The 13,646-nt window shown below is 37.3% G+C and overlaps 1 protein-coding gene across 9 annotated transcripts in view; it reads right to left on the bottom strand.

Annotated features, from left to right (window-relative positions):
• ARID4B (AT-rich interaction domain 4B) overlaps nucleotides 1-13,646 on the bottom strand; it is a 127,298-nt gene that overhangs the window by 11,192 nt on the left and 102,460 nt on the right. For all 9 annotated transcript variants that reach the window (XR_004346170.1, XR_004346168.1, XR_004346169.1 and 6 more), the window contains 3 exons: nucleotides 9,599-9,683; nucleotides 6,571-6,769; nucleotides 470-1,684 (listed from right to left, as the gene is read on the bottom strand). Coding sequence is in view for 6 of the 9 variants with exons in the window: in XM_032608062.1 (XP_032463953.1) it covers nucleotides 470-1,684; nucleotides 6,571-6,769; nucleotides 9,599-9,683 (1,499 nt within the window). In the remaining 3 variants the exon portion in view is untranslated. The remainder of the gene's footprint in view (nucleotides 1-469; nucleotides 1,685-6,570; nucleotides 6,770-9,598; nucleotides 9,684-13,646) is intronic.

Genomic DNA, 13,646 nt, shown 5'->3' on the forward strand with positions numbered 1-13,646 from the left:
TTGAAAATCAGTCTGACACAGTTGTCTGAGGAAAGCAGTGCCTGCAGAGCTGGTTGCTCCAACCTCCCACATACAGTATTTGGTTAAGGGTGGAGGGGTCTGTCAAGTAATCAAAATGTTTGTGAGAAACTGCACACGGCAAGGGCAAACACAATGTTACACAAATATATTTAAGCCGCTCACGCCATACAGTCACTCAGTGCATTGTGAGTTTTCAAGTAGGTCTGAATTTGGGCCTGGGTGCAGTTTCTAGCACGTGTCTGGTCCGCTGTGAAATGGCAGGGGCAGCTGAAGCAGAGGACATTCAGTTCTTCTCAAGCTTTTAAACACACTCCACTCTTCCTTACAACAAACTACCTTCCAAATTTCCGTTTCTGCCACGTTCACACAAGTACTCCATGTAAACACCTCACACTTGTAACGAGAGATACTATAAACCCGTAAGGCAACGGAGCCCTGCGTGCCTCACCTTTCTCGGGATGCTCTGCTTCGGGCTGATTACTGCTGCTGGAGCTCACGCTGGCATCGAAGCCCGCGGGCGAGCTGTTCCCTTCCGACTGGAGGTCCTGGAGCTCCCCGGCCACACTGTCCACTTCGATTGTGCTATCAGTCTCACTCTTGATACTGCGGACTTCTTCTTGGTTTGGGGCCAGCGGCTCCGATACTGTTACAGAAGACGGCTGCCGACTGGCTTCCGTCACGGTGACTGAGGAAGGCGACTCAGGTGTTGTGGGAGGGGTGTTGAGCACTGAGTTACTGCCACTACTCGGAAATTCTGATTTTTTGTCACTGACCTCCGCCGGCTTTTCCTCGGTGGGTTTGTCGTCGGCACTGGGTGGCAGCGGGGCGGCCAGCTCCGCGCCGGGGGAGCAGCTCTCCTCCTCGGCCACGGTCTGCAGGGACCCCTCCACCGGGCCCTCCTCCGGGGCAGGATGGGGCGGGGAGGCCGCAGCCTCGGTGTCAGAGTCGGAGAAAAGCTCCTTCAGCGTTTTTTTAGGCCACTGTCCCTGAATACTTGACCAGACATCTTTTCGATCTTTAGCTCTGCTGTTCTGAAGTCTTTCATCAGAGTTATTTGAAAGTTTTATCCTTTTTTCGGCAACTTCTGAAAATCCTGAATAGAAACCAGTTGTCCGCAGAGACTTTCTTTTCTCCTCCAAACCGTTGTATTTCTTATTTGGTGTCGTCTTTGCTTTTGATTTTTCTTCTTCATCTTCATCTGAAGAGCTGTTGCTACTGTTTTCTATGCAGAGGGGTTCTTTGCTCTTGGCCTTCTCTTCCTTTTTGCCAGGTGATCCGGTTTTTAAACACTCCTCGGTATTGCAATACCTTCTCTTACCACGTTTTGCCGGTGGCTTTGAAGATTTGTCTGCGGCGTCCTTCTTGACATCCTTTCTCTTTTTTGTGACGTCATCTTCTTCCTCATAATCAGTATCTTCGGATAATCCTTCTATATCTTTTCTTAATCTTTCTGGAGATTTCGACACGGATTTGGCTATTACCAAATCTGCATGGACTTTGTTTTCTTCTAGCAAAGATGAACTGTTCTGTTCCTCTTTTGAAATAAGATCATTTCTGGTGTGGGTCAAATGATCAACCTTAGACTCTTCTTTGCCATTGTTACCTAGGTCTTGAACACCTGTCTCATCCTCTTGCTCACTGTCGTCAGCAGAACTTTCAGAAGCTAGAAAAGAAAGAGAAAACAACGAGTATGATCAGAACACTAGCAATGTCTTCTCTGTGCCAGCTAACATAAACATGGACTAGCTCCTATGTTTATAACTACCCCAGGTTGCTAGGTTTTATCCTCGTTTTACAAGTGAGGAAACTGAGCTTCAGAAAGTGAAGACATTCACCCAATGATGGAAATGTCCCATATCATGACTATAGTGGTAGTGACACTACTGTATACTTCTGCCAAAACTCATCAAATTGTAAACATAAAAGTCGTGACTTTCATTGTTCGTAAATTATACCTCAGTAAAGCTGATCATAAAAAAGAAAGAATTTTCCACAAATTTATGAGCACAAAATAGAGGAGTTAGGATGTAGTCCGAGGTTGTTCTAACTCCAAAGTCTATATTCTTATAAAAGTGTAGCCTTCATTTTTAATGTAGCAATGATCATTCAAAGATTTTGTGAGCAATGTATTTCCACGGTAGATGCTTTAAAGAACAACATAATTAAGTAACTTAGACTTTATATAAACGTACCTATAGAATTTATTTCTTAAATGTTCATTTTAGTAAATAAATTCAATTAACTATTAAAAAATAATAGTTTTTATTATGATTTTAACATACCATTTATTGAGAAACTGTTATATGTCAAGTACCTTGAAATGCAATGCACAGATCATCTCATTCAATCTCACCATAACCCTATGAGCGTGTTATTAGCCCCATTTTATAGTTTAGGAGACTAGGAGTTAGAGAGGGTAAGTAAACCACCCCAAAGAGCTAAAATATGTCAAGATCAAATCTAAATCTAAGTCGTCTGACTCCAGAATTTAGAATCTTAACTACACTACACTCTACTGAGAAGTCCATGTATATTCTTTAGCTAAATTTGTTAAAAGTAAAAAATAATTGATACAGTTAAGATGGTTAAAAACATTTAATCTTTTCAACGTGTTCCTAAATAAGTGAATTTTTAAAATTATTCAAGCAATACATGTACATGGTTAAAACAAATTTAGACTCAATAATAAAACACCAAAAGCTCTCTTCTTCCCTCCCCAGCCTCCAAAATGTTGTAACTATTTCCTCTGATAGTTACTATCGTTATCTCTTAATAATATGCCATTCATTGATACGTATAAGCAGTGAGGATTTTCTCTCTTATTAATACCTCTACTCCCTTCTGCCACACTTTCTACGCAAGTGGTGTTGGGAAGTTGGACAGCCGCACGTGAATCAATGAAGTTAGAACACACCCTCACTCCATACACAAAAATAAACTCAAAATGGCTTAAAGACTTAAGTATAAGACATGACACCATAAAACTCCTAGAAGAGAACATAGGCAAAACATTCTCTGACATAAATTGTACCAGTGTTTTCTTAGGTTCATCTTCCAAGGCAACAGAAATAAAAGCAAAAATAAACAAATGGACCTAAGCAAGCTTACAAGCTTTTGCACAGCAAAGGAAACCACAAACAAAACGAAAAGACAACCTATGGACTGGGAGAAAATGTCTGCAAATGATGCAACGGACAAGGGCTTAATTACCAAAATGTAAAAATAGCTCATACAACTCAATAAAAAAAAAAAAAAAAAACCCTACTGAAAAATGGGCAGAAGACGTAAACAGACATTTCTCCAAAAAAGACATACAGATGGCCAACAGGCACACGAAAAAAATGCTCAACCTCACTATTAGAGAAATGCAAATCAAAACTACAATATGGTACCACCTCACAGCAGTCAGAATCGCCATCATTTAAAAAGTCTACAAATAACAAATGCTGGAGAGGGTGTGGAGAAAAGGGAACTCTCCTACACTGTTAGTGGGAATGTAACTTGGTCCAGCCACTATGGAAAACAGTATGGAGGTTCCTTAAAAAGACTAAAAACAGAGTTGCCATATGATCCAGCAGTCCCACTCCTGATAATATATATCCAGAGAAAACTATAATTTGAAAAGATACATGCACCCCAATGTTCACAGCAGCACTATTTATAACAGCCAAGACATGGAAGCAACCTAAATGTCCACTGACAGATGACTGGATAAAGAAGATGTGGTACATATATACAATGGAATGCTACTCAGCCATAAAAAAAAAGAATGAAAGAATGCCATTTGCAGCAACATGGAGAGACCTAGAGATTATCATACTAAGCAAAGTAAGTCAGAAAGAGAAAGACATATTGATACCATATGATATCACTTATATGTGAAATCTAAAATATTACACAAATTTATTTATGAAACAGAAACAGATTTCACAGACATAGAAAATAAGCTTATGATTACCAAAGGGTAAAGGGGGTGGGGAGGGATAAGTTAGGAGTTTGGGATTAGCAGATACAAACTACTATATATAAAATAGACAACAAGGTCCTGTATAGCACAGGGAACTATATTCAAAATCCTGTAATAAACCATAATGGAAAAGAATTATGTATATATATGTGTAACTGAACCACTCTGTTGTACTCGGAAACTAACACAACATTGTAAATCAACTATACTTCAGTAAAAAAAAAAAAAAGAATAAAATCAGAAACATAAGATATTGTACAAGAACAGAATTGTATAAAGCATGCAGAAAACAGAGTTCTTGAAAATTAAAAACATTACCTGTCAATAAGCATTACAGCAGTAAATTAAATAGTAAAAGGACTAAAAGATAAAGTTGAGAAAATTTCTAAGAAATTAGAGGAAAAAGACAAAAGAATAAGTAATAGGTCCCTGCCAAAAGATAAGAATATTGGAGTATACTGCAGAAGGTTCAATAGCAATATAATGGCAGGCTGAGAGACAGAGAGAGAGAGAGAGAGAGAGAGAGAGAGAGAAACAGTGAAATGCAGAGGAGGAAGTCAACAAAATAATTCATGAAAACTATCCAGAACAGAAAGACACAAGTTTCTAGAATGAAACAACTTAGTAAGTACACACCACAGTGGATGAAAATACATCCTCACAAGGTATAATCCTGTGAAATTTTAGGACATTAGAAACAAAGATTCAAGACTCCAGAAAAAGGGAAAGGCAAAAACAAGCAATAAAACAAGTCACATACAAAGAATCAGAAACTAGAAGAGCTCTGGACTTCACAGAAATAACACTGTAAGCAAAAAAAACAGTGGAACAATGTCAGTAAAATAATTAAGGAAAAACATCCAACTCTGCTAAACCATGAATAAAGATATTTTCAGATATGGACAGTCTCTAAAAATGTATCTTCCCTCTTATTCACTTGTTCTCAAAATTTACTAGAGAATGTGCTCCACCACAATGAGTATACCAAAGAAGGTTAAAAAAACACATCAGATATCCAAAACAAAGAAATTCTAGGGACCGCTTTGAAGAGAGAGCTCTAAAAAGTTCCCAGGAAGAGAACTGTGCATCAGATGTAGAAGGAAACCAGTGCAGACCGTGCAGTGTATTTCCAAAGGAAGTCACATGAAGGGCTATCATCCCCAAGATGCCTCCTGCCATCAACTAGATTCTCTGTATGTATTTTAGCTTGTTTCCACCATTTGGTGATGAAATTCCAGCTCTCCCCTCAATGTCTGTGTGCCATCACCTGAATCGGATAATGACGTCACTTTACCCAGCAAAAACATTTTGTTTTGACCTACACCTGAAAGCCAGGCGTATGTCTGGGAAGCCTGGAGTCTGAAAACGCACAGGACCGTCCTACTCCCACTGAACATATTCCTTTTGGTCACCCTCTGAGACTACATCAGATATTCCTGTGGGGAGCCCCGATGTTTCCCAGAACGGCCTCATTACCTTGCCCCACTGAATTCCCTTCCAGAGGCTTTTGTAGACTCACAAAGAAGCTTAATGTGACCTAGAGAGTCTATTCAGATAACGTTCTCAGGGAGCCTTCATCTAAGTGGAAATACTGCCTTTTTTACATAGCTAGGTTTACGCTCGCCACGGTTTTCAGAAAACTAAATAATATCCTCTTTAGAAATATATATGGGTTTAATATAATTCTAAAGAAAAGTAAAAGAATGATTAAGTCAGAATATTAATTACTTTTCAGGGAGACATAACTATTTTAAGTAAATACTACTTGTTCACCACTGTGGTAGACATACAATATTCGTATCATTATTCTTTAAATTATATATATATTTCCATATACTGTTCTGTATTTCTGATACAGTAGAAAATTATGAAAAATGAACTTTAGAATATTTAGATATTTACAAATAATAAATATCCATCTGAAATAAGAGAGAAAAACAATTTCCATTACATTCAAAATCAATAAAAATTCAAACTCTCTTAAGTTATAAGAAATGTAAAGTTTGTGTTTTTTTTTAAGAAATGTAAAGCAGTTTTATGGAGATACATTCTTTTATTTCATTTGACAGATCAGATTCTCTCTTTCCTGCCAGTCAGATTTACAAAAATCTTCCCCTCCAGTACTCATCACTTTTATTATTTGTTAAACTTCATTCTGCCTTAAACATTAAGCAATAAGGACATCATAAAAGAGATCATAATGAATATAATCAAGATAAGCAAAGTTTGGTATTCTTTACAGAAAGTTCAGTATAATTTTATACTCTGATATTGCATAATACAAACTATGTTTTACATGGCTACAGAAAGGATGGTACCTGAAAAGAACACAGTAATAGTACCAGACGTTGAATATTAAATTTTAACTAAAATCTAATGGTGACCTCAGCTCTACTAATAACAGAAATATTTCCAAGCCTCAATCAATGGCTGATTTTATTTCAAGTAATAACAGAGTCAACAACATTCTGGTTCAATTAAAAACAGAGAATTTGATAATGTCACTGAATTACCTTTATAGAATTTGATTTATAAAAATTAAAACAAATACTTGCATGCAACAGGATATTTGTTATGTTTACCTTGAAGTCCATTAAGGATAGAAGTGATTTCTATGGATTTAATATGAGCTGTATCAGAGTTTTTGGCATCAGTAAGATCCAATTTGGATACCATTTCAGGAGATGGATTTGTCTGAAATGGTGGTTTTGACAAGCGCCGAAGTTTACAGTTCTTAGGAGAATACTTTTCATCTTTGTCTTTTTCTTTGTCTAATTTATTCTAGGTTAAGAAAAAAAAAAAGGTATCCCATGTTAGCCATAATAGATCATGAGGCATTTATTAGTAACAATGTTAAAACTCATTTTTAACTCAACGTTACAGACTATTATTAAAAAACATACAAAGAAAGAATACAAACAGTCCCACAAAACAGTCAGAAATGTTTTTTCAAAGTTATTTAACAAATACTACAGGATGAGAAATAAGTTTTTGTCTAATATTTATATTTTAATAGTGGAAATAAATTAGCAATCAGATAGGCAATTAAGACTAGCAAACTTCCCTACTGCTAATAACTGGTGTTACAAAGTCTGTAAAAATTAAATCACAATAGGCTTAAATTAAATATTCACTAAAAAAAACAGAAACATAATTTCAAGCTGATAGTTCTAAAACCTGTAAGAGTCTCAATACAAAATGAGAGTTGGGAATGACACAACTTCAAATATCTTCATTCAGTTGACAGCTGGGAGTAACAAACAAATGACTTGCTATAAAGTCAAGTCAGTGGGGCAACCCTCCTGTATGACTGATAATGTTTCAGGAAAAAATGAGAAATTTTTTGAAATTCTCTATTTACGAACAGATGAGCAGAGGTTAATATATTTCTTGGAAACTATTTTTTAAATTTGTTTTAAAAATTATTTATAGGACTTCCCTGGTGGCACAGTGGTTAAGAACCCGCCTGCCAATGCAGGGGACACGGGTTTGAGCCCTGGTCCGGGAAGATCCCACATGCCGCGGGGCAACTAAACCCATGTGCCACAACTACTGAGTCTGAGCTCTAGAGCCCTCAAGCCACAACTACTGAGCCCACGTGCCACAACTACTGAAGCCTGCGTGCCTAGAGCCTGTGCTCCGCAACAAGAGAAGCCACCGCAATGAGAAGCCCACGCACCACAATGAAGAGTAGCCCCCACTCACGGCAACTAGAGAAAGCCCGCACTCAGCAACGAAGACCCAATGCAGCCAAAGATAAATAAATAAAATAATTACCAAAAAAATTTACAGGAAAAATAATTTAGACAAGCTTCTAAATGATAATGTAGAGCACTACGTAGAAGTAAACAATTCTGAAGTCCTGTTATATAGTGAGAATATAGAACATGACTGGCTATTTTTACAATTCTCCCAAAGATGGTACATAATTAGTATCATTCTGGATACCAGAGGAGAAGTTATTCTGTTTAGGGTAGTGGTTCTCTAAGTGTGGACTCTGGCCCAGCGACATTAGCATCTTCTGGGAATTTGTTAGAAGTGAAAACTCGAACCAGACTCAGATCTAATGAATCAGAAATGCTGGGGATGGGCCAATCTGAGTTTCAACAAGTCCTTCAGGTGACTGTAACACATGTTCAAGTGTGAGATCCACTGACTTAGAGCACGTGGGCTGAATTCTCTGGATGCACTGAGGCGGCTTATGTGTAGGTAGACTACCAAAACCTCTCAATGATTAGTGCTCTTCTCATTTTCCTATTCTTGCCAGCCTTTTCATCACTTTATACCACAGATCATAATATACCATGCATTATGAAGGCAAAAATAGTCTACCCCACGCAAATTTCAAATATGGCTTTTAACGCCTATCAGAGGACAGCCTTGAAAATAGTGGTTCTCACAGTCAGATGAGATCGAGTGATGGGTATACAATATTAAATATTTTCTAGGAAGCTTTTTCAAAATTCACATGCCTCTTCCCTTATGACCCAGAATTTTAAATGCCTGGAAGGGGCCGAGAACTAAATTGAGAATTAAATAAATATTTAGAAAAAATTCCCCAAGTGTAATATTCTAACATTGATTCTCCTACCCCTACCCTATCTTCTACCTGAGAAATACTACTTCTAAAACTTGCTCTGTGTAAGGAAACTGGCTTGTTAGTGCCACACACACACAGCTCTTCTAGTAGCTTAGAGCGATGCTAAATGTAGCATGACTTCCAATAAAGACGAAGAGTGTCCTGAGTTGTAGCTACTGAGTTGCTATACCAAAACTTTAAAAATATGGACCCAATTTCACAGTGAGAAAAGAATAATCACTCTAGGGGAAACTTTCAGTATTTAGGGCCACTAGGGTATCATTTAGCCAGAAAGTAAATAGCGCCTCACTTTTAATATGAAAATTGAATTTCAGGAGAACTATTAAACACTTCAACTATATATACCATTCAAAGTATTAAAGAGCCATTAAAAAGATTTAAAAATATTCTAAAACCTAGTTAATGGTTCTACTTTCTAATAAAACATTAGAAAGATTCAGTCTTAGAATGAATAAGCGTAATTCTATCATACATAAAAGTAACCTTAATTTCCATACAAGCTCATTAATAGATTCCCCACGGTATCTATGTAGAGTTTGCCTAATAGTGTCTTGTGAGCACATTCTAAGCCACTACCTATATGGTCAGAGAAAGATGAAGAAAAAAGAAGAGCTTCAGATAGGCTCTCCTCTGCCTTCAGACACCTCCTTCTCTTCCTCTAACGGTTTACAGCTATTACAGTAACCCCAGGGCTCCCAGCCACAATACTTAATGACTCCTAGTCAGAGACTAGAGGTGTAGGAAACAGTTGAAATGGGTAAGTGAAATCTGGCTGAGTGGACTTATACAATGTTGGAACTGAAAAAGCCTCAAAGATCATTTAGTACTGTTTTCAAAATGCCTTTCCATAAGCTGACAATCTTAATTGTACGCAAATCTAGCATTTGATAAATTTGCTATTTCAAGAGAGTATTTCCACTCTACCAACACTAATGCACACATACTTAATACTCATTTTGGAGGCAAAGTTCCTTAATTAAGAGCTATAATACAGCAAAATAAGCACTTACCTTTATTTTCTTGCGATGTTTTATCTTTGGCACATTTTTATCAGCAGGTCGTACTATTTTATCTGCTTTAATCCATTCATCATATCTAAAATTGAAGGAAATTAACATAAATATAAAACACATACCACAGAAGGAACCATGCCATATTACAGAGAAACTTGTAAATAGAATCAGAACATTTCAGAACTGGAAAGGGCCTTGGAGGCCACCTAGTTCAACTTCCTGGTTCAAGAAATGAAGTTACCACGGCTCAAAGAGAGAGATGAAGTGACCTATCCAAGGACACAATGTCAGCTACTGGCTGCGCTAAGACTCAGCAAGGTCTCTGGACCCCTGGACTAGCGCGCACTCCTTGCTCCGCTGCCCCAATGAGAAACCAAGTCCGTGCAACAGCTATGAAGAAATCCCAATATTTCCTATACTTTTTTGTATACTTTCTTGTGTTCGTAAGCAGCAAGTAGCCCATTTTTCCTAACCGTGTCAGGAAGCTATAAGGGGAAGCACAGCTCTGCCAAGCCTCCAGTGCTGAGACACTTCCTACGTGTGCAGGCAGCCGAGGGCCAACAGTCGTGATGGCCTCTCCACTCAGTGCTGGCAGTCTGCATGATTTTACAGGGTGCAAGTCACCACTGACTGCAATAAATCTACTTGTTTAAAGGGAAAAATAAAAGTTTATTTTCGTAAAAACTCAGCCAGAAAGAAGAAACATTAAAAACAAATTAACCTCTTTTTATGTTTGAAAGTTATCTACATTTATTCTGGAAAATGGGAAAACTCACTGACATTTTTAACTCAAGAAAATGAACAACTGAAAATGAGCTTTAAAATTAAAATGTCCTCATTACCAGAGGTATTAAGTGAAGTAATAAAGACCTTAAGTCAGGAAGCAAATGACCTGGGTCATTAGCTTATTAATAAATTACATTCTTGCTCTAGATAGGACTTGTATCTGTAACAAGTCCCAGGCAGAGCTATACTGCTGGTGCAAACCACAGGCTGCGGCAAAGCTGAGGGCTGAGCCGCACAATGGTTACGGCAGTGTCTGCTAGAAGCTGCTGAGGGCCACAGTGATAACTGGAGAGGACGAGGAAAGAATGGAATGAGTTCTAGAGAAGACTTTACATATCCTTGCTGACTAGTTATGTGGCCCTGGTCAAGACGTTCTCAACCTCAGACTTAGTTCGTTCTGTATAAGGACTACATTAAAAAGATAAAATAAAAAATAAGATTGCATATCACATGTGGCTCTTTGAGGATCAAATATATGATAAGTGCTTTGAAACAGTTTAAGTCAAATATTATTCTTCTACTAAACACACTCCTCTGGTATATATACTGGCACACTAGCACCTACCTGTACATTTATAGTAATTTTAATTTTCCCATTAATACTCAAAATTGCATGATGCTTGACAAGAAAGCAATTTAGTTCCTTCCAAAATTAGAGTGAAGGTGAAGAATGAACAGAAAATATATCTGCCCTCTACAAATTTGAATGTGAACTTCTAGAAGTTGCTCTTACTTGAATATAGTTATGGAAATCAGTGCTATGTACTTTAAGAAAAAACAAAACAAGCTTTCTATCTTCTTATGAGATAAACTAAAAACAGTTCATGATGGTTACACATAACATCAGCATAAGCTAAACGAAGATATAAGAGTTTTTTACCTTTCTTAACCAAAGACTACCTGTTGTACAATTAATTTTGTAATACCAGACATTTTGACTACCAGTAAGAGTACTATTCAATTCCACTTGGATTTTTGACATGAATTATTATATTTCAAATTTGGGTGAAACAGTGGCTTTCAATGCAAGAATATCACCAAGATATTGTAGCTTTGATGGAGCACCAAACACATCAAACAAGCAAAAAATACTTACTGTCCCCATAATTACAATGTTCACCGTGACAGAGAAAGATTTCTTTACAAGTCAGAGGTAATGTATTTTGCTTAAATTCTCTTAGGAACAAGGTATAAGGAACATATACATAAATAAAATAGTGGTTACTCCACATGGTACAGGCTGATGCTCACTGCCTAAGCTCCACTAGAGTACGGATACTATATGTTAACTATTTTCTCCTCCACCCAAACATAAACTAAGGATGGTATATAAGAGGACTGGTTATCAGAAGAACTTTAGTGAGTTTGGGGGTGGAAAGAGGGTTGAGCCAGGCAGGAAACAAAAAAGAAAGATTCTGGAATTAGAAGAAACAAACTATATACGCTTCTAAAATACTTGAACAGCAGTAATTAAACACGATGGTCTTACTATTCTACGTAACAATTTTGTTTGAAAACTACTGAATGTTCTGTATGGTTTTAGGAGATTCCTTGGGAAATTCTTTAGATATGTTTCCTACTAGAGCAATTACACGGTAATGTATGGTTCTATAAGTATTAGCTAATATTTATACTGTGACTCCTTTATTATTTGCCTCTTTCTATTCTCCTTTCTCAGTGCTTTTTGTTTGTTCAGGCATTCCCTTGTTCTAATACTATTCTTTTAGATTTTTTTTCTTTTTTCAGCTAGATTTACGCTGCCTTTCATAAAATGTAATAACACAACGTTGTTATTGTTATTATAATTAATATCCTTCAGAACTAGAACATGCCTTAAAAATCTATCAAGAATTTATTTCACAGATTGAGAAACTCAAACCATGGAAGCAAACTCACGTTGCAAGCTACAGGCTTGCCAAAAACCACTATGTGAGGAGTTAGAGAAGAACGGGAAATGGACTGCCTGTTAAACAGTGTAATACTAGAATGATTACTACTAGGCAGGCCAGGTCCTGTTCAGAGTAAGCATACAGAAGAGTCCAGACCAGCAACTGAAAAAGCCTCGTTAAGAATGCACAGTATGAACCAATCCACGAGGAGGGAGACGGATGAAAACAATGCGTGAGAATTCTGGTTAAGGTAGCTTTTTCAAATTACAAATGCCTTTAACCAAACAGAGGTTGAGACCAGTGATGTAAACATTAACTGAAAAATTTCAAAATGTAATGAGGTTCCAAGTAGCACTTTAGTTGCCTGACTAATCTTACAAGGAAAAAAAAAAAAAAAAAAAAACGATGATCAGAAAATAGAGATAGCTATAACTGATCATTGTATATATTTTAAAAATAGGAAATGTTCTTTCCCTTTATGTAATTACTGATTACAGTACTATTCAGGAGTTCTATTCTCTTTTCTTTTCTTTTTTGTTTTTGGCTGCAAGGCATGTGGGATTCTAGTTCCCCAACCAGGGATCAAACATGCGCCCCCTGCACTGGAAGCATGGCATCTTGACCACTGGACCACCAAGGAAGTCCACGAGTTCTATTTTCTTTACAGAATACTTTCAAAGACCAGGAAGGAGAGAAACATAAATTCGTGTGGGGAAAAAAGCAAAACGATACACCCCGAAAGGCAACATTTCCTACTGACACTAAATTATATAAGAAAGAGTTAGGTCAATTTAATTTTTATTTTACTAGTGCTTGTTAACTTAAGTAATATTAGTGGGTTAAGATCTCTGATTCCCTATCAAATACCAAGAATAAAGACTTGAATGAAGGGAATTTAGTTCAGAACTACAGAAAAAGCTGCCACTGATTCTGTTTATTCTATATAAACTTAAACTTTTTATATAGTCTATTTAATATACATTAAAAAGAGATTACAGCACATTTACTTTAGGCATAAGAAAATAGTCAAAGAAGATAGAAAATGGGAAAATTTAGTTCAAATTCAAATATCTTGGACACCACAGAAATCGAAATTACAGGGAAGTGGCAAACAGCAGAAAATTGCAGCTAAGAAATAGAAGACCATGAAATATTTCTCATTTCTCCTTGGGGCACCATACCAACTACAGTATCCATTCATCCCTCAAAATACATTCTTAAAGAATATAAGAATTGGAGCTTCCCTGGTGGCGCAGTGGTTGACAGTCCGCCTGCCGATGCAGAGGACACAGGTTCGTGCCCTGGTCCGGGAAGATCCCACATGCTGCGGAGCGGCTGGGCCCATGAGCCATGGCCGCTGGGCCTGCGCA

The sequence above is a fragment of the Phocoena sinus genome, chromosome 16, assembly GCF_008692025.1.
Source record: "Phocoena sinus isolate mPhoSin1 chromosome 16, mPhoSin1.pri, whole genome shotgun sequence".
NCBI lineage: Eukaryota > Metazoa > Chordata > Mammalia > Artiodactyla > Phocoenidae > Phocoena > Phocoena sinus.